General features: G+C 38.0%; 1 protein-coding gene across 1 annotated transcript in view; it reads left to right on the top strand.

Annotated features, from left to right (window-relative positions):
• LOC109939071 (adhesion G-protein coupled receptor G4-like) overlaps positions 1 to 22,935 on the top strand; it is a 72,814-nt gene that overhangs the window by 8,056 nt on the left and 41,823 nt on the right. Inside the window, exons 2-3 of the mRNA XM_048602525.1 lie at positions 2,013 to 2,119; positions 9,221 to 9,859. Coding sequence (XP_048458482.1) covers positions 2,014 to 2,119; positions 9,221 to 9,859 — 745 coding nt within the window. The 5' untranslated portion in view covers position 2,013. The remainder of the gene's footprint in view (positions 1 to 2,012; positions 2,120 to 9,220; positions 9,860 to 22,935) is intronic.

The following is a 22,935-nucleotide window of genomic DNA, read 5'->3' on the forward strand; positions in this document are numbered from 1 at the left end:
GGACCCTTCTGAAGAAGGGTCTAGGCCCGAAACGTCAGCCTTCCTGCTCCTCTGATGCTGCTTGGCCTGCTGTGTTCATCTAGCTCTACACCTTGTTATCTCAGATTCTCCAGCATCTGCAGTTCCTACTATCTTTGAATGCCTCTTCTTCTTCAGGCAGCTCAGGAAATTTGGCATGTCCATGAGGTCCCTCACCAAACTCTACAGATGCATCATTGAAAGCATACTGTCCGGGTGCATTACGGCCTGGTATGGCAACTGCTCTTCCCAGGACCGTAAGAAACTACAGAAAGCGGTGTGCACAGCCCAGACCATCATGGAAACCAACCTTCCATACATGGACTCTATTTGCACAGCTCACTGCAGCAGAAAGGTGGCCAATGTCATCAAAGACCCATCGCATCCAGTAATGACCTCCTCCAACTTCTTCCGTCAGGCAGAAGATACAGAAGCGTGAACACACGCATGAGCACGTTCAGGAACAGCTTCTTTCTGGCTGTTATCAGACTGTTGAATGGACTCTAGCCTCAAATAATATAACCTGTATGCCTGTTTGTCTTTTTGATTTGTACATCCTTTGCTTGCTGTGATTTGCCTGTACCACTCGTAAACAAGGCTTTTCACTGCATTTTGGTATATGTGACAATAAATTCAATCAATCAGATTTTCCTCTGCAGTTGTTAGTGCCAGTAGTAGTGGCAGTGGCAGTCCCTATACAATATTTGTGCAGTTATGCGAATATGAGTTAAACTGTCTGATCTTGCTGTTACGGTGGGAAATGGGGGGGTGCCTGGGAATATTCTCAATAACAAAGGGCACGGACTGCCATTGAGATCTTTTACTGATTGAAATGATGCTGAAGAAATGTCAGGTCTTTTCAATCAATAAGGAATAACAACCACAATAGGAGGCTACTTGGGATCTCAAAATGGACAGAAATGGATTTTGGACTGTTCTGCTTTGAAGCAAAAATCATTATAACATCACCTCTGGGAGGTTGCTTCATTTGCATTGATCCCTAGAAGGTCTTGTTACCAAGATCAACAGTCCTGAAATGCGTTTTAGTTACAAGAGCATACTGGGTTGATCAGAGACATTATGGTACCTCTACTAAAATCAATAATGTGCACACTGTATGCTTCTGTGCGAACCTTACACAATATTTCTTGGAAAAAAAAATCCTTGAGGTAACTAATCCCTCTTTGACAGCTAAATTAATTCTCTGGTGTTAACCTGATCTTATTTATAACTCCACATTAGAAATTGTTGCAGTATAGTATTTCAACACAGAAATTGAGAAGTTTTTGTTCGGTGAGAATAGTCAGGGTCGCAAAACCAAGGCGGTTAGTTGGAACTAAGATACAGATCGACCATGACCTAATTGAATAATGGAATAAACTTGAGAGACTGAATGGCTTATGCCAGTTGCTAATATAGTTTATAGTGATTTGTTTGCCTAAACATGGTATCTAATATTCAGCAATCCAGTATGTTACTTCATGAGTAAGATATATGAAACATGAACAATTTACATCTTATTACTGTGGTTGTGCTACCAGCACAAACAGACCAATGACTTATAAACCAGGACTGCAGACATCAGTCAACAATACACTGTGTCGATAAGATTGGTAGTCCTCATAGATAATCATCATCTTTTTGAAATGAAGTATTCCCCCTTCCTCCCCTGTGCTCCAAAGGCAGTCACTTTGCATATAATCTGCTCCCTTTGCATCATTGATAGGTATGAATTCAGCAGCCAGACTCTGGATGCCCTAGGTTAATGGGTCTACATCTTCATTTCCTCCCTCTGTTTTAAGACTTCCCTGAAAATTAATTTCTTTAACCATATTTTGCATGGTGTCCATTGTTTCGATTAGATGTCCGTGAAGTGATTTATCAATATCAAAGTACCTTATAAATACAAGCTGTTGTTTGCTTGCTTTATGCAGCAGAAATCATTTATTGCCCTGAGTATGTTATAATTTTAATTGATTTTGCTTTCTTTTTAGAATGATTTCCCGTGGAACACCACATTGCAGCTCAGACAGCTGGATGTATTCTAAGGTTCATATTTCCTCTGCAGTTCTTTTCTTTATTCTTGTCACTGTACACCAAGGTAAGAATCAAAGGTTATGAGTTTAGTACTAATCTTTACCTCTGTTAAATTACACTATTTCTATTGAATGTGTCCTGTCAAACATAGCTTTGAAGTTGACCTCCTAACCCACTATCTTCAAATATTACTTTAACTGGCAGTATAATAGACTTATTCCAAGATGGATAAACAAAGACTGTTCCGTGGGGGACCTGTTTGTTAGCTGACGTAGCCACGATTGATTAAATTTCATTTACTGTCAAATTGAATGTAAAAATGGAAACATTTAAAAGTTGAAACTGTGCCCATTAGGCATGCATTGGCTCAGTAAGCTTACTGAGGACAGACAGTAATGTGCACAATATGACTCTCCTCACATTTAGAATAACACAGAGCGCTTTACAGAAAGGAGCACAAAATGGCCACAAAACAAGAATGAAAGAACAAATGAATGAGTTAGGAGCAAAGCATTAAATGTTCATTTTAAATTAATTGCATTTAGTTGTATGCAAGTGATAGTGCTGGCCTAAAGAGAAAAAGATTAAAATTGGGATTATCGGGTTAGTAGATGCACGTTTGTAATTTGCGTGTCTGTAAAGGAAGTTTTTATAAAGTATGTAAGCATTAGCTCTTGTTCTGTCCTTCACTGCTTGGTCTCATGGAATAAAATGTGAGAATGACTGAACTGAGAAGTCTGAAGCAGGAGGAAGGAAGCAGAGAGGTAAAGTAGAATCTTCAGATGAATTTTGATAGACAGGGCTATGGCGACTGAAGACTCACCACCAATGGTGGACTGAGGTGAATTAACCAGTATCGGAGAAGCAAATGTTTGGAGTCACCTTAGGGAGTCAAGTTGAGCTCAGAATTGTTTTATAGAACAGCATGAACACAATGTAATTCTCTATTTCATAGTCCCCAATTTGAGTACGTTTTGAGGAGAAAGTTGTACTCAGATGTTCAATTTGACAGCCCAGGAAAAAGGCAGGATGAAAAAAAGACCACAAGGTGGATGTAAAGTGGTAAATGCTTCAAAAGCAAGGACAAGGATTCTCTGAGGTGGAGAGAGTTAAAATTGCCCCCTTTTAATGTGAGTTATCTGAGCAAGAATCAAGATGGTGCAAGATAAGAGCAAATACCAACTGCATACACATGAAGCCAGCTCCTAAGCTTCTGGATGACACCAGGGGAGATATGTAAACATTGATTTATTGTTGTTATGTACCGAGATACAATGCAAAGTGTTGTTTTATGTAATACAGGCAAATCTACCATACAAAGTACATCAGGGTAGCAGAACAGAGTGCAAAATACAGTATTACAGCTGCAGAGGAGGTGCAGAGACAGAGATCAGAATTAACATTTGAGAGGTCTGTTCAGAAGTCTGATAACAGCAAGAAAGAAGCTGTTTTTGAATCTGTTGGCATGCGTACTCAAACTTTTATATCTTCTGCCTGACAGAAGATAGTGGAAGAGACTATAACTGGGGTGGGTGGGGAAGACAGCAGGACAAAGGCTTAGTGTTTATGTGGACCTAGAAAGATTATTCTAGATTTCTCTGCAGTACAAGTCTGTTCCTTTTCCTATTCCCTAGATCTTTTGCTGGGAGCTATCCCCAGAAGCAGGGATCCATCCTCATGTGACTTCCAGGTATCTTACTGGCCTCCTACCTCCATTCCCCTTCAGTCAGGAGGCTAATATAATTCTGCCCACGCAACCGAACTTGAGATGACTATGTTCCAATGCACCAGCTACTTTGCTCTTCTTGGTAATTGAGGTCACTTGTTTGGAAGGTGCTGTTGAAGAATGCTTGGCAGTTTGGTACACACTACTGTTTCTATGTGTTACTGGTGGAGGGAGTAATTGTTTAAGGGCTGGATCAAGCAGGGTTCATGTCCTAAACAGTGCTGAACTTCTTGAGTGTTGTTGGAGCTCCAGCAAGTAGACAGCATTCCATCATACCCCTGAATTGTGCTCTGCAAACAGATTTTGGAAGAACAGAAACTAATTTACTTGAAGCAGAATACCCATCCTTGTAGATGCAGTATTTATTTGCACAGTTCAGTTAGGTTTCTTGGCAATGTTGGCACCACGATATTGATGATGGATTCTTGATGATAATCCTGCAATCGAACATCAAGAAAAGGTAGTTAGGTTCTCTTATTGGAAATGGTAATTGTCTGGCACTATTAACACAAATGAGAGTTGCCATTTATCAGTAGATGATTGCATTTTACCTGATCTTGCTGTATGTTGGCATGGACTTCTTTCAGTGTCTGAGGACTTGTGAATCATACCGAACCATGGGTTGTGAGCAGGTTCCATTGTTGAGTTTGTTTGCAAATGGATTTGTATGCAAGTCGGAACACAATGCAGGACAATATAAAATACATGTTCATAAGTACAGGAAACATTTGCATGTTGGATCTTTAAAATTACACCCTTGTATGAGATTGTGTTTGTAAGTACAAGCATTTGCAAGTCATATGTTTGTAAATTGGGGCCTCCTATATTCTTGTTTATATGAAGAAAGGAAGGTCATTGATGAAGCAGCAGAAGATATTTAGGTTAGGCCCGATAGTGAGACTGTTCTAAGGAACTCCTATTCCTGTATCTTGGGGGAATGAGATAGTTGGCCTCCTAAAATTGCAAACATTTTCCATTGTCAAGTAGAGCTGAGCCATTGGAGAATTTTCCCTGATTTCCATTGATTTCAGTTTTACTAGGGCTCCTAGATGCCACACTTGGTCAAATTCTCCTTAAATGCAAGGATTGTCACTCTCACTTCACCTCTTGAGTTCAGCTTCTGTGTCAGAACTTGGACCAAAACTATAATGAAGTCCTAATCTAAATTATCCTGCTGTAACTCAAACTGAGCATTTTTTGAGCACCATTTGATAAAACTGTCAATAGTACCTTCCATCTCGAGTCTATCCAGCCTCTCATTGAATGGGTTGACTATGCTGGACGTGCCTTTGACTTTTCCAGTATTTAGGTTGATGTTGACTCTGTCTGTCCAGTTTTATGGTTGCTTTTTACAGAGACCCAAACAATCAATTGGCTTCCGAGGCCAGACCAGATAAAATTTCCTTCCTTAGGGAACATCAGTGAAACAGCTGCTTTCTCGTAACAGACTGGTAGTTTCATCAGCACCAGCCTGTTATTTTTTGTGTTTGTCTTTAATCAATTGGATTTAAATTCCTTATCTGCTGAACTCAATGATTATTCTATGCCTCTGGCTGATTGTAATTATGTTACGGAACTATGTCTGAGTTTTGTATGTCATGGGTTTGCACTGCATTTACTTGCTGAGTCACATTGATAATACAATGTAAAGGACAGCTTTGTTTCATGTTTGTTAACTAAGGCAATAAGTTTTAGTAAGTCAACTTTCTTTGAGAGCCATGTCTTTTTGAAATACTTGAACATCACAAATGATGCTGCAGTTTGACCAGACAGTTAACACTAATGTTTGTTAATAGGGATCACATGTTCTCTCCTTCAAGCAATATGTATCTATTTCAAAGACAGGATGATGACATCATTGTGATTGTGGTTTCAGCCAGCCTGGGCTAAAACTAAATGTGTCAGGACCTGTCCTCTTACTGTTAAGTGAACACCATCCCAGGAACGTGATCATTGATAATGGCTAACGTAATGCTGAGGTACTGCCTGGTTAAAATTAAGGAGTGTTTCCATCCACACCCTTTACACAATCCATAGTTGATGCTCACTCCAACTTGTCTGTCAGCTTTTGAATCCAATGACCTCCAGCATGTTGTCATAGTTCTACAAAACAATTACAAAGCAGAATAGGAAAACCGCAGCTTCCTCGGTGTAACAAATTCTCAGAGTTCATCCCAAAGCACACAATCAGCTCTATAAAAGTGTTTTCAGCAGGTCTACTCTCATTCAATTTGCAAGCTCTTTTGTCTATGAACATATGAAACATACAAATTAGGGCCAAATGTAGGCCAATCTTCCCCTTAAATGGCTATGCCATTCAGGGGATTGATCTCATTGTGGATTCTACTTTCCTGTCTGCCCCTCTACTCTTTGGCCCCCTTGTCAATCAACAATGTGTCCAACTTTAACTTAAAAATACTTAATAACCCTGTCTCCACTGCTCCTTGGGAAGAAAATTCCAGGGTAGCAACCCTCTGAGAGAAAACATTTCTTTGCAACTCCATCTTAAATGGGAGATCACTCATTTTTCAAACTGTTTCCCCTTATCCCAAGCTATCGTACAAGAAATTCGCTCTTACAGCACCCACTCATCAACTCTCCTCAGGACCTCATTAGTTTCAATGAGATTGCCTCGCCATCTTTTAAATATCCATTCTTTCTCCATAAAATAATCCCTGTATCCCAGGATTAGTTAGGTGAACCTTCTCAACACTACTTCTAATAAAGTTATATTCTTTCTTAAATGAGGAGACTGAAACTTTGTGCAGCATTCCAGATATGGCCTCACCAATGTGCTGCGCAATTGTAACAAGACTTTTCTACTCTTGTCTTTCAGTCCTGTCTTAGTAAACAACAACATTTGCATTGCTAATCATTTGCTGCACCAGCAAATTAAATTTAAATGTGATTCATTAACTAGAGCATCAGTATCCCTCTGTACTTCACAATTTTATAGTCACTCTAGTTAAATAGCACGTTGCTTTCCTATTCTCCCTGTCAATATGTGGACTCCATCTGTCAAATTTCTACCTAATTTAACTTATTTGTATCCATTTACAGCCTTTTTATGTTATTACAATTGCTTTCCTACCTATCTTTGCGTTATCAGTGAATTTAGCAACAAGACTTCTGAAACGTAAATATACAGTGAAAAAAACACGTATAAAATTGGTGGAAATTAAATTAGATAATCCTTACAATGGGCACATGACCATGAAATAAATAGAACTTGCACCATTTAGTGTATACATGAAGAATGTCAATTTTGTGCTGTCCTGGAGAAGGATCACTGGACCCAAAACATTAACTCTGCTTTTTCCCCACAGAAGCTGCTAGACCTGCTGAGTTTCTGCAGCAATTTAAGTTTTTGCATCAATTTTGTGCTGTCTATTCATTTGTGCCATTGCTGGGCAGTCTCTGCAGAATGACTAAATAGTTAGGGAGGAGTGAAAATTAAGAGTATGAGAGAAAGCGAATGAACACACATAAAAATAGATAAGTAGTATTCCCAATCTCTCTCATTAGAGAAAAATACAACTGATGGTGAGTTTAACCTGAAGGTCACGGCACCTCAGGCAATGGTCAGGTTGAGAAGACAGGAGATCTATGGTAACCTCAGCTGGTGTAGGAATTGATCTCATACTGTTGATGTTACTCTGCATCAAGAACTAGCCAACCATTCAACTGAGCTAACCAACCTATAGAGGTTATATAAGCAACATACCCGAAATAGCTCCACCAGGGGCACCACTGGCATCAAATCAGTATTGACCCTTGAAGCATGGCTTGATTTGCTTGTCCTGCATTCTTCAGGGAACATTCACTGAAATTGTATTAATGCCTTCATTAATATGTACCTGGCTCAACTCACCTCACAAATGTGAGTCATGGACACTATTTCAGATCTCTAAGAGCACCCAAAAGATGAATACCATTGAGCTCAAATTTTGATGTGCGAATATAAATCCTCTTTGAACAGAGGCCTGATACATTTTTCAATTGCATAATCCATTGGCACTACATTTGTCTTTGTGTCATTATTAACCCATTTCTTTTAAATGGCTTAATGCCTGCCTAAAATTAGCCCACTGAGAATGTATTACATTGCATTTGGAGTTTGAGTGTAAACACTGTCAATTTGAATATAGATTATATATATATATACCTGCACAAGCAAAGTGCCACATTGCAGTAAGCCTCTGCAGTGTTGAGTCAGAAGATCACTGAAAACAAAAATTAGAACTTTACAAGTTGTTGTAAGCTGAAGTTAAGTGCAAATAATTGCTAGACTGCCAGTATTATTAGCAAACAACTGCTTACAGTATTCACATAGTGTTCCTCCTTCCATTATTTTAATGAAAATTTTAATTTACATTGTTTAAACAGTGTTAAGAGTTCTGATCTTGCCTACAGTCATTTTGGAACTTATATCATAGACAGCAATAGTCAACCATGCATTCCTGTAAGTAATGATAATACTTATGGAGAAAGCACAGCAGTCCCTGAACTGTCCCCATACCATCAGATTGTGTGAAATCACCAGACAAATCAAAGTTTCCTCTAATTCAACAGTGGAAAAGCCAGTTATTTTTGAACCATGATACACTCACTGCTTTGAATGAGGCTGTCAGAAACCATTGTTACTTTTATAGCTCAGAGCTCTTATTTATACATTCTCTCCATGACCATATAATACATCATTCCATCTCTACAACACTGTGAACTCTGCCCCTGCTTTACACAAATACTGTTGAAATACATCTTATTTTTGTCACTTCCAGACTCTATTTCGCCCATCCGCCACCCCCCATCCTTTATATTTTATAAACTTTTTAATTACTTAAAAAAGCAGTCATCATATTTGATTGTATATCATGTCTTGCTCACTTGTATGGTATTCATTGGTTTATTCAGCAAAGCACTAACTTCAAAACACTTGTCTTCAACTAAGGAGTTATTGCAGGCAAGATGTAGCTAGGTTCCTGTTGTGCACACACTCATTTCCCAGCAAACTAACTTAGACCAAAAGACAAGAATCATATCCAGAAGCAGCATTGTTTCATATGACTGTGTGGAGTTTGCATATTCTCCCTGTGTCTGTTTGCGTTTCCTCTGGGTGCTCTGGTTTCCTCCCACAGTCCAAAAGATGTGCAAGCTATGTGGATTGGCCATGCTAATTTGCCCATAGTGTTCAGGGATGTGTAGCCTAGGTCGGTTATAGGGGGATGGGTCTGGGTGGGATGCTCCAAGGGTAGGTGTGGACTTGTTGGTCCGGAGGGCCTGTTTCCACACTGTCGGGATTCTATGATGATGATGAAATAGAAAATTGTTCTTGACTTTTGGTTGTTGAGCATGCGAACACCTTTCTTCTCTGATCTCAAACTCAAATGGCAATGGTTATTTATTAATTTTGTTTTATTTGCCTTCCCATTCCTTCAGGAACATGTGCTACGCTCAAAGGTCAAAAAGCAGTTTTCAAGCTTAGTGCACCTGATGAATATGGAACGCTGTCACCAGGAACAAACATTCCTTCACTTGGTAGTTTTACTCTCTGTATAGACATCAGGCTAAGGCAGAATAATAAAAATAGGATGATAGCATTTACATATAACACAGACATCAAACGCATGCATTCTGTACCCCATCATGAACTTGGCATCATGATAAAGGACAGAAAACTCGTCATCTGGTTGTTTCATAAACAGCTTACTGTAAGGAAAGATATTTCCTTTGCTAGTTGGCACTCTGTTTGTTTAACGTGGAATGGAAATACTCATGAAACACATGTCTACTTGAATAGAACACATGTACTTTCAAAAACACTGAACAATGCTTACAGTCTTGGCCAAAATGGTAGCTTGGTGCTTGGCCGAAAGCACAGTCGAGGGGCTGACCGTTTGAGACTGGATCGTGAGATATTTGTTGGAGACTTGTATTTGTTCAGATTGTGGGATCATGCAAAAGGACTTCAGTCAATAGCGCAACAGAACTGTGAAGATGGAAATGTCATCACCTGGGACAGCCAGCAATGGGACTTTGTAGGATCAATATTGAAATATGATCCCTCGCTGTGTTGCAGTAAGTACCCCTACATTCATTAAATCATTAATTTAAGATATGATTTTATCACAAAATTGAATAGTACTAGAGTTGTAACTTCAAGGCTCTGGTAGCACTGTGACAAAATTATATGGCAAAGTATTTTCATTTTATTTTCTCAGAAAAAAATGACATAAATTTCTCCTGTAGCATTTCTTGTGTCACTGCCCAAATTGGGACCAGCAAATCTAGTTACCAAATTTCTTCTATCTTAAATGGAGGAGATATTTTCTTTTCCAAACTAATGGAAATTAGCCAATATTACAATTATAATACATAAAATCTTTTGCCATGTTTTTGCTTTTCCATCTATGGTTAACAATGCTTTATCAAGGCAAGCCTACCAAAATTTTTAACCAATTGCATACTGTCAAAGCACTCTACAAATCTCATCCTGCCGAGTTCCACCCAGTCACCTAGCAAAACAATCCTATCTCATTCCACCTAAAGGTTCAAATAAAGCATATGCTGGATATATAAAGTTAAAACAGAGAGTGTTGGAGAAACTCAGCAGGTGTGGAGACAGAAACAGAGTTAATATTTTGAGTCCAGTCTTTGGTGCAGAGGCAGAAGAATAAGAGTCATACTAGATTCAACATTAACTCTGTCTCATCATAGATGATGCCAGACCCCCCAACTTTCTCCAATGCTGTCTGTTTCTGCAAAAGTGTTCAGTCAATTCACAGTCAAGGAAAATGATTATCTGTGATACAGTGGCTATGACTACTTGGAGCATTTTAACATTCACTGCAAAAAGGTGACATTTGTTCCCAATGACACAAGGAAAAAAGTTATAAACCTATTGATAAACTTCATTTCAACAGCTACATATTCTGTAGTCCTCATAAAGTACTTCACTGAACTTATGTGTTAAGATATATCATCCCACACTATATTGTCCGGTTTCATCTGAACTGCTGATCCCCTATAACCACCTTCATGTAAGCAATCAAAATCCATGTGCACAAGAATCAGTCTCCAATACAATAGATGACAAATCCCATGGCTCGAAAGCATGTCAAAGGATAGTTCATTCTTCATATAATCTATATTCTTCATCATGTTCAGATGACCAATACACAAAAATAATGGGACAAAATAAAAATTACTAGCTTGAACATCATGACTGCTTTCAGCATAATGGACATCAATAAAAATTGTTGGACATTTCTCATTTCAGAGACTTTGACGTTGCAATGTCTCTAATTTACGAGTATTTAGAGAAATGAAAGATATTATGTCATTTTTTTCCTGGATAGAGATATAATCAGCATCCATTCATTTTACTTTGATTTTCTATCAACAGTTTAAGGGAAAGCTTAAAATCTGAGGCTTCTCAACAAGCAGAGTCCTTGTTGACTTATTACACTCTGTTCACAGCTACTATAAATGTAACCCCCAGTCATGAGATTGTTTGAACAAAGCTGAATTTCTCCAGCAGTTTTTGTTCTTTTTCACCCGGCCAATCTGCTTATTATTAAACATGTAAATAATCATTTTATCCAAAGATTATTTCCTTATCTCACATATCCAATACTTTCAGCCAAAGCTAAGCAACACTGTCACCTAAATTATACCATGATGCATGAAATACTAACGTTCCCGGGAATGAACAATGTCAACCAAGTTTTTTCACAAATCTGCAAGCTAAACACTAACAAAAACTTTAATCATATGAGATTATTTCAATTCCTACTAATCCAATGTAAATCTGTATATAAGAACATAATATAAGAATAATCTTATCAGCTGCCATGCAATCTCCTGGGAGAGAGGAGAAAACAGATAACAAAACCAGAGGCCAATTTAAGGAACAAAACTTCTGTCTGATTCTCTCCCTGCCTGTCCACTTTAGGTGATTAAAACGTTGACCATGATTTAAATGGCTCAAGTATTACACTTAATGTTTTTAATGCCATGCACTTCACCCTAGTTAGGAACTGGTCCAGCTCTCTTTTGCAGGTAAGGAGTAAACCATTGGCTGCCCAGGTGTTTTCAAAGGTCTGCTATCCTCTGTGAAAATAATCAAATCCTTTCCCTATGTAACAAATTGACATACACATTATAGATATGATTTTTAAAAAATTTTCACAAGGATTCAAAAATAGGGAGAGATAAAAGAGGCATAGAGGGGCATTATTAAATGGTGGGAAAGAGTCAAAATTCCTATTTCTACTAAGTAACGAAATGGAGAAAGGTCCAATTGAAGAAGTGGAAAGAAGAGCAATACATGTCCCCTGTGATAAAAATGTGAGTGGAGAAGGATAGACCCCCTCTGGAAATCTGGTTAAGTCAGGCAAGAGGTGCAGGGAAGATGGAGAATGAATGAGAAAGACCCTTTTTCATTATGGATGTAGGGCAGTTTGGTTCTGCTGCTAGTGAAAGGGATGGTTGCAATTTTGGGAGATTAACTGGGCCACGTTATGAAATAAACTGCCCTTTGACATGAGGAGAGCAATTTCACAGGAAACCTCACAGTATTTATCTAGCTAAAGACCTGATTCAAGTGTTATAGTTAAACATGTCATGGTTGGTGCAAACTTGAGGCAAAATTGTTGCTGAGAGGAACATCCAAGGTAGACAACAGGCCTAAAAATCATCAATGTGCAGCCTAGCAGCTTTTATTTGCCACATCTTGTTTACACCTGGCCAAATTCACTATCTAATTGGCAAGCAGATTTTTTGAGTGATGAGAAGCTACTGCTGGCGACTCATGAGACTTGTCCCTTGCACAAGTTAAGTACATCGCAGCACTCGGGAATGGGAATTGTAGTTCGTGGGGGGAGCTAAACCTTCCCAAGGAAAGGCCACTGTTTCTTTGTGAAGGCAAAGGAAAGTCTGCTGGCCATTTAGGCCCTCAAAGAAAATTTCAAAGTAATTTAATTGTCTTCCAATTCATATTGTTGCTCCTGATGCTTGGGATCCTAAATAAGACATGAGGGCCTGCCCCTGCGGGTCCCCAATAAAAAAGGTCTGCAAGTATCTTAGAGGGCAGGCTGTCCTCATGTCAAAGGGCAGTTTATTTCATAATGTGGCCCAGTTAATCTCCCAAAATTGCAACCATCCCTTTCACTAGCAGCAGAACCAAACTGCCCTACATCCATAATGAAAAAGGGTCTTTCTCATTCATTCTCCATCTTCCCTACACCTCTTGCCTGACTTAACCAGATTTCCAGAGGGGGTCTATCCTTCAACACTCATTCCCCCCTTGCATTTGGGTGACTCAGGCCATCCAGCCACTCATCTCAGAAGCACCTAATCTCAACAATCTTCTCCTGCACAAAGATAACTTTCCCGATTACTAGGTGCATAGGTAGACAAAGGAGCGGGCCTGTACCTGGAGTTTCCCCAACTCATGTGAATGGCAGAGGAGTGACTATCCAAGTCATTTTTCTTGGTAGCATAAATAGCCACTCAAGAGTTAATTTAGGATCTGCGTGCAAATTGAACATCATCCAAAAATTTATTTATTTATAATACAAGCGCACAATGATTACGTACTGTTATTTACTACATAAAACTGAACAAACCGTTCATAAAAGACATTTGGAATTCTCTTCCAATAAGGCAGTGGAGAGCTGGGAACATTTGGAATTAAATTGATAGTTTCTTAAGTACGGATATCAGTGATTATGAAGAAAAGGCAGAAATATGCAGTTGAGGTGCAGATCAGCTATGACTTAATTGAGTGCAGCAGACCCAAGGGTTTGAAAAGGCCACCTCCTGGTCCCATCGTTAATATTTCCCTATATGAGCAATTACTCTGAAAATGTGGTCTTTAACCACATACATTATGTTTAAGACTTGATTTTGCTCCTAATGACTTCTTAAATATCATTAACAGCACCTTGCAGGTTTGAGCTCCTGCTGTGGGTGTTATTCAAAAAGAATAAAGTTATAGGCTTGGCTGTGTGTGACTGCAAAGCATTTATCTACTTGAATGAATAGATTAATGCCTTTGAGCATATGATGGACAAAGAAATTTCACTCACAGTTCCTTATTGTGTTCCCAGTGTCAACGGTGGTTCCAATTTTCCAGCATTATAATTTATCTAGAAGCCAGTAATAAATGTAGTCTTTCTTCTGAAGGGCGCAAATCACCTGCATGTTTAGAAACGATAGAATATTCAAAACATTCTGATTTTTTAGGTAGAACGGTTCTCAAATCTCGTTTCAAGCATTCAGGTAAGGAGGGAAACAATATGTCTGCATTTCGGGCACTTCCTGATTTCATACTACCTCTCTCAAACTTTTTTCAAATACCTCTAAAGGTCTTAGGCAAAGATATATTCTGGCTCCAATAAAGACAGTCAGATAAGCACAGAGAGATAAAATAAATCAATAAGAAATTTAAAAGGCTTCTTTGCAAGGTTCAGAATTAATTGAAGAGTTCATATCTCAATCCCCAATTCATAGTAGTTCTGATAAGCTCTGGGAATGCAAATTACTTCAAAGGACACCAAATTAACCTTTGTGCATCCTGAGTGATCCAACCATTCAGGTTTCTGCTAGGTCTCCACTATCAGAGAAGAAAGGGGAGAACACTAAACAAAAATACCCCTTCTCTCACCTCATAAGAACTGAATAGCATTTATTCTCTCTTGTCAAAGCTAACCCAGTTACTGTAGTACAGGAGTCACATTTAATAGCTGTTCTGTGGGGATAGATAGCAAAATAGCTGTCCATCCTTCATAACTATAGCACTGCCTCAAATTTCAGAAGCAAGACTTTAACATGTAAAACTTGGTCTACTTTAACTATTGGCATGTGGTTCCCACAGCCAGCATCACAATGTCCATTGATTGAATGATCCAAAATTTCTAGCTTAACTACCAGTAGGCATCCTTGCATGACCCATTGCTTTGAGAGTCTGCTCCCCTACTTTGAACACATTTTCAAACAATGAACAAGGAAAAAAATACCAAGAAAAGCTGAAATAAAGCCAAGAGGAGAACAGAAGTAGATTATACAAAATTACATTTATTATTAGTTTAAGTTTTCTTTCATTGATACGAATGTGTCACCAGCAAATGTTGGGCTTTGAAATGCTTCCAATGGGTTCAATTCTATTCATGATGAAAAGCTTTCATTGGAAATACTGATAATATTGCCCTTTTAACCTTGACAATCAGTTAATAAACCCAGAAGGATAAATGTTAAAAATTCAAATTCACAAATACATGCCATTTAATTTTTAGGAAAATATAGAAAATTCTGATATTCCCATGAGACTGCACATGCTGAGATCCTTAGCCATAGTTTTGCCTTTCCTCTGAAAATGAAGGGAGATGTGACCTTTGGGTCATAGAGTCACAGATCTTAAGTAAAATCAACCACTTAGCTGATTAAATGAATTAAAAAATATCTCCTATTCAATAAATTCTTTGAAGAAAAAAGAAGTCTTCTCCAGAGTCGACCACATGCAGGACTCCCCTTATTTAAAACAAACTGTTCCGCTTTTCAAAAAAAACTTTTGCAATGTAAAAAAACCCCCTTAAAATGAGTATAGTTTTTTAACTCCTAAATTTAAAATAAAAAAAAACTTAGCTGTTCACTGAAGGCTTCGGAAAAGCTTGAAAAAAGTCGGATTGAGAAAAATCACAATTAACTTGGGCAATGTGAAAGCTTAAAGAAGTTTCTTTGAAGCTCCTAAGTTGCGGAATCATAGAATCCCCACAGTGTGGAAGCAGGCCATTCAGCCCATTGCATCCACACCGACTCTCCAAAGAGGATCCTAGCCAGATTCACACCCCTCCCCCACCCTATCCCTGTAACCCTGCATTTCCCATGGTTAATCACCTAACCTACTCAACCCTGGACACTATGTGCAATTTAGCATGGCCAATCCACCTAACCTTCACATCTTTGGACTGAGGGAGGAAACTGGAGCACCCGGAGGAAACCCACGCAAATGCTTGTATATGTCTCCTGCCTCTAGATTTCAATCATTATATGCTGATCATTTTAAAAAATATATAAATTGTAAACATTTTTATTTAAATAATATTCAATAACACAATAAATTTACAAATCAGTGCAGAGTGTAACCAGTCATAGAGGCACAGGACATCGAGTGAGAAAGAAAAAAATAAATTGTTAACACACTGGATTTTACTATAAAATAGAATATGATAGAATTTGAAATAACAAAGAGGATATTGCACAGTACAACAGAGAATAGGTGAAATAGGTACAACACACTAAATGATCAGAGGCAAAAATACATAATACATAAAAATGCAGTATAACATACAGCATTTTAATAGATATACGCTGAAAATTATAAGCATGAAAATATAGAAACTAAGTTCAGTAATAACACAGTTATATTTAAATAAACTACTGTACATGTAACATTATAATCCAACTGGATGGAGTGGCAATTTTGTCACAGAAGTGCTGATGTTTCAGTTTGCTAAGCTCATTGTAGAAAGATACTTGGTGATTCACTTTGTCATTGACAGTGCTGTTCAAGAAAGCTGCAGGAGTTCCATATATGTCTTATTTATTCTCTCACATTTCACTGATGTCTTTCAATCCATTTTTGAAAGGGCAGGAACCTCCAGAGTAGAATAGACATAGTTGAATGGCCTTATCAGCACTACTATCCACATTCCACAAATTATTACTCCTGTCACCTTTATTTTAAAGATTGAAATTGGCAAGGCAAAGAATTTCAGCCCGTCTTTCAATATAAGATGTCATATTCAATATAAGATTCCGAAACAGCCAAGCTTTGCAGAAAACGTTTACAGTATTTCTATTTTTACACATCACTTTGGTATGCTTTTGTTGGGGAAGCACAATATGTGGCTCCAACTCCCGGCTATCATTGACCTATACCTTCATCTGAGTTTGTAATATCTAAGAATGAAACAGTTGGACAATCCAACGGTTACACGGTCATGTTTACTACTGCCATTTTTTAGTTGGCAGATTTTGTAAAAATTCAAATTTTAATTGCCGTTGTTCAATTTTAAACTCCTGTTTAATCTGTTTGTCAATTAATTTGCTTCTTGTGACCATGGACGAAAGCAAGCTATTTCTTACTGAAACATAAAGCCTGATCCACCAGCCAAGGCACCCAACAATGAATGGCCAGGCCTGTGACGTGAAAGTAATTACCCAGGAATGAACTTTGGGAACCTCACATAATATTCACTAAATCATGAGGCTCTGAGTCAAGCATTCCTTTCCAGAAGTGCTTATAGCACAAAGGGAGCAATCAACAATACATCAAAAAGTGAAAAGCATCATGTTAACAAAGTGGTGAGATTATCTTGATACAATTTACAGGTCACAGTATGAAAGAAGAACTAAAGCTAAGAGAAATTAGGTCAGAAACATCATTGATAATTTTGAGAAGCAAAAAGACTCTGGGATTTACAGTAAGAGAAGAAAACCCAGAAATACTGGTCAATCAATGTTTCCGCTGAAATTCAAAATACCATTACACCACAAATTGTGCAACTGGTATAATAGAATATTCAAAACTAAACAATGTAATATTTGAAGGATGATGATACAGATGCAGATCAAAGACAGGGCATTGTACTGGTCACAGGTAGGTCCACCCAACGGTGGCAGCCTTTCAGTTGTGCAGTATTGGACAGTTGATGAATGCCCATTGTGTGTGGAATAGTGTGGTTAAAATGCTAGCTAGGGTCTCTGGGTAATAAGGAATTTGGAAGTTCCACAAGTTTCTGATTTGGGGATGATAACACACTAAAATCAATGAAAAGGTCATTTCTGGTAAAATAGTTGAAATCAATCATTTTATTAGCACAGACGTAGTGTACAATGAAATACTGCTGTTATTAAGTTGAACAATGATGAGAAAATCACAGATGAAACTGGGAACAGAAATGACAAAGCTATTGTATTTGGGAAAATGGTACATTTGCAATTTACATTAGTTGGACACTATTGTATTCCAGTAATGGAACATAACGTCTCTGCTACAGAAATTAAATATGCTACATCTCAATTCTTCCTACCAAAGTGCATAAGTCATATTTTCCCACATTGTATTCTATCTGCCTCTCTCCTCGCCCAACCAAGTCCTTCTGCAGCCTCCCAGCTTCCTCAACATTTCCTGTCCCTCCACCTATCTTTGTGTCATCTGTAAACTTAGCAACAATGCCCTCAGTTCCTTTCTACAGATTATTAATATATGAAGTAAGTAGTTGTGGTCCCAAAGCTGATGTCTCTGGAACTCCGCTAGTCACTGGATGCCATTCGTAAAAAGACCCATTTATCCTTACTCCATGCTTTCCACCAGTCAGCCAATCCTCTATCCATGCTAATACCTTGCCCCTAACACCATGGGCTCTTATCTTATGCAGAACCTCCTGTGTGACATCTTGTCAAAGGACTTCTAGAAATCAATCAACTGAGGCTGTTGAAGGAAGTCAAGATTATACGAGATCAAATGAAAAGGCTTATGAAGTTACCAGAAATAGTCGTAAATCTGAGTTTTGGGAAGTTTTCTGAATTTAGGAAAGGACGACTAAGCAACTGGTAAAGAAATGGGGAATATAATGTGAATATTATGTCTCCAACACAAAAGATAAAAAGATTGTAAAAGTTTCCATATGTGCGTAAAAAGGAAGCATTTGGCTAAGATTTGACAGATGTTGCCAGACCTGCTGAGCTTTTCCAGCAACTTTGTTTTTGTGGCTAAGATAAATTTGTGTCCATTACAGGGAGAATTGGGATAATTTATACCAGAGAATAGAGAAATGGCAGGGAAACTCAATGGTTACATTGTCTCTGTTTTCACTGACAAACATGCAAGAAATCTCCTAGAATTGGAGATCTAAGTGGCTAGGGAGAATGAGGAGTTGAGGGCAATTAGTAAGAACATTTTACTGGAGAATTGAAAAGGACTGAAAGGTGATAAGTACTTGAGACCTATAACTCTCCATCCCAGAGTATTGAAGGAGGTAATTATAGAAATAGTTGACATTTTGGTGGTCATTTTACAAAATTTTATAGATTCTGGAAGTGTTCCCGTGAGGAAATGTCATCCCACTGTTCAAGAAAAAAGCGAGAGAGAAAATGGAGAATGACGGACTTATTAGCCTTACGACAGTGGTAGGGAAATGCTGGAATCTGTTATAAAAAATATGATAATTGGGCCTTTTGATAATAATGATCTGACTGTGCATAGACAGCATGGATTTGTGAATGAAGAATCATTTTTGATGAACTTGTTGACAATTTGCTGATGTAATGAACGAAATTGATAAAACAGGGTTAGTGGATATAATATACTTGAATTTCAGAAGGCTTCTGATAAGGTCCCCACAGTGGGTTACCTAGCATGATTAAAACACAAAGGAAATAATATACTAGCATCAATTATAGCTTGGCCAACAGGCAAAAAACATATTATGAATAAATGAGTCATTCTCATGTTTACAGGCTGTGGGCAGTGAGGTACAGCAAGGATCAGTATTTGAGCCCAAATGTTTACAGCAAATGATTTGGAATTGAGGACCAAATGTAAGATTTCAAAATTTGTGGTTATGCACCAGCATACCATGACGGTGTGTTCTTCATTAGTTTGGTGGTGGGCTTTATTGGTTTTCCACAGGTCTGGTGTGCTGCATGCATGTAATTCCATGGTGACAAAGTGCGAGGCCACATTTCTTTACTCATATATTGTGAAACTTCCGATTCAGTTGTTTCTGAATATTAGATAAAATATTGAATCTGACCATTTAGTTTGACCAGGGTGTTTGTTCTATATCATAGCTGGTATTAACTGTTCCACTGAGTATTTTAATGAACACAGATTTCAGTGAATTTTCACATGTGAGGCATTTTATAATGAGTAAGTTCCTATATTGAAATTTTAAAGCTGAAATATGTTAAGTCTATCTATTTCAATTCTGCTATCTTCACTGTAGTGTACTATGGACTATATAGACTTTAGCCAATGGAATTATCCAGTGTGTGGTCAAACAGGATAGAATGCTTGCTGCATTGTTTCTGAGCTGTCAATTCAAATCTATATTTAAATGAAATGAACTAAAGTGTGGGTGGGATGGTTTGTGCTGAATCTCCCCAGATCCACAGAAGATGTGGATGGAGGGGTGGAAATGCGGGGCATACTTGTTGAGTTAGTCCCACGACATTATCATATCTCCCAGAATATTCCTACAGCTCCTGATGACAGTGCTTACCCATGTGGCAGTGGAAAGTAGTCAATTAAGTACTTAAAATTAAGGCCTAATTTTCAACACTATAGATTTTGAGAGTGACATACTCCACTTGCAACTCTGCCTGTTATATCTGCTCCATGGCAAATGAGAGGAGGTGGCATCAGGAGGTCAGGAACATGGAACTTCCAATACCAGTAGATGCCAGATGTCAAGAGAAAATTCAGGCCAATTTGTCCCCTTTACTCCAACCTGAGAGTAGCAGCTAATATAGTCCACAGCTTTTGACTTGCTTAGGAGTCACTCTGGACTTGTGTTATCACGAGATGCCCTCTCTACTGATTGATGCTGCATGCAACCAGTACTGAACCTTCTATTGTAGTATAATTTCCACAAAGCAATGTATTTGCTTTGGAAATACACCCCAATTTTGTTTTGTCTATTAAGTCTTCCAAAGAATGCACCTTTATAGACGTGAGACTCAATATGAGCAGAGCATGTTCCTCACTCAACCCAATGCAAAAGAGATACCATGGGGCGAACAAATGAGCAATGCTTCCTGATTACTCCTGTACTTATGCATTTAGAAATCTTCTTTCATACTTTTCTTTTAACACATTTCCTATTTATGACAGAAGGAGTGGAAAATCACTGTGGGCAGGACAAACAGTATAAGTCAAGATAAGATTGGCTGGCAAAGGAATGGATTCTTTTTTCAACCTCGAAGATCAAACTGCAAGTTCTGTAAATGAGCCAAACTTGCAAGCAGGAAAATTGTTAGATGAATGAATTGCAAAGAATCAAATATCTTTTATATTAGTGGAGGGGGTGGGGAGGGAAATAGAGTCCAAAACTAGAGGCCACAAATTGATGATGGCCGCTATAAATGCACAAGGAATTTACTCACAAAGTGGTGAGACGGTGGAAAACATTACCATCTGTAGTAGATGAGGAAATTAACATTGATACGTTTAAGGAGTAACTTGGTCTGTACATAGGGAGAAACGAATTCAAAGATGTGTTGGTAAGGTTAAGTGCAGTAAGGTAGGAGGAGGCTTGTGTGAAACATACAAATTAACATTAATCTATTGGGCTGAATGGCCTGTTTCTGTGTGTAAAATTCTGTTTAATATTCTGACACTTTATATTCCTTTATATGAGTTTTTTCCTGGCATGACTGTTACTGAATTTTTTTTTTACTCTCAATAACAAACATTACTAGTGACATTGTTTTACACACTTAGAGTAATAGAAATATACAGCATGGAAACAGATCCTTTAGTCCAACTCGTCTATGCCAACCAGATAGCCTATATAAATCCAGTCCCATTTGTCAGCATTTGGCCCATAACCCTCTAAACTCTTCCTATTCATATACCCATGCTCTGGAAGATCGGCCACTCAAATGAAAGAGTATAATTTATGTTAGGGAATTTCATCTGTTTCAGATTTCAAAGAAAGAAGAGGCTTGAAGGTCTATTTCCAGCCTGCATTTCATTTGATTGTGAAGGATTGTAACAGCATTAGTTCACAGCTGCTACAAAATTCAAATGTAGTGATCATGTGTTGCATGAAGTGAATAATGTTAAATATGGACAAAGGGTTTTAAAGGACCTTAAAACTATAACATTTGAAATGTCTATGCAGTGACTCATTAAACCACCATACATACTTGGGAGTGGGATGGTCCCTTATACTATATATTGAGGAAAGGTAGATTCTCCATTTATTTAGTTTTACTTCATGAAACAATTTTTTACAAGCAACTGTTAGTGAGTTACCTTATAAATGAAATACCATATTGGTCCAAGCTTGATTTAATATTTAACCAATTCACAGACCCGACCAGATATGAAACATCTACTACTTGATCACTTTATGTCTAGTGGTGCTGGCTCATTGTTTTTCAAACACTACATCGCACAAGAACCTTTTATGCAACTTTCTATTTAGAAGGTTCATTGCAATTTGGTACAATGGTATAAGAGAGACAGAAATCATTTGGCCACCCTTTTGACTTTTTTCTTCCGTTGACTACAAGAGCAGCGAAATGGAACAAGGTGTACAACGAGTGGCAAATTGATTATCGTCATTTTACTAAACTTCCTAATGTTACAATTAGACCCTTTGTCCATGAACTGCCACAACATGAACTTTGAAAGGTTTTCAGTTAACTGATTAGTACTGAAGGTGACTAATTGACTTTGAACTTGTTAGCTAATTTGTTGACTCACCTGTGGAGTGATATTGGAGTTCACTGAATCGTTTGGATTTTGTGTTTTTGAGTATATTGTATTTTTTTATTGTCGGGAAACATTTAACAGCCATTGCCTCCTGCTAGTACGTTGCAGGTCAGTATGTAATTACATGGAAATATCACATCTCCATACTGAGTGGTAAAGGTATATTTAATTTCTCTATCTATTCTAGGCATACACACCATTTAAGGGAAAATTATCCTCGTGAGAAGCATTTGGCAAACCTTTGTTTATATCCTCCAATGCAATTAATCTTCTTTTTGTAACCAAATACGAGAAAGGAAAAAAATCGTTTTGATGAAAATGATTCCCACTTAACAAAGATTTGTACACGCTTTAGTTGCCAGTGGTTTGACTTTGTCCGTACTCATACCAATCTGCCAGGTCTGAATTCCAAATAATACCTCATTATTAAGAAAGAACTGCTTATATTTTAGATACTGAGGCTGACAATGTAGTGAATTCTGTAATTTTATTAATCTTTGGAAGATCAATAGAGATGGGGTTACAATGCTGTCAGTTAGGAAGTCCCAAGATTATGATGTGACAGTGAAGCAACCATGATATCTGTGCTTTTTACCGGGTACAAATGATCTCAGTGCTCTATCATAACTTGCACCCTGTCACAGAC

The sequence above is a fragment of the Rhincodon typus genome, chromosome 11 (assembly GCF_021869965.1).
Source record: "Rhincodon typus isolate 14 chromosome 11, sRhiTyp1.1, whole genome shotgun sequence".
In the NCBI taxonomy this organism is placed as follows: Eukaryota; Metazoa; Chordata; class Chondrichthyes; order Orectolobiformes; family Rhincodontidae; genus Rhincodon; species Rhincodon typus.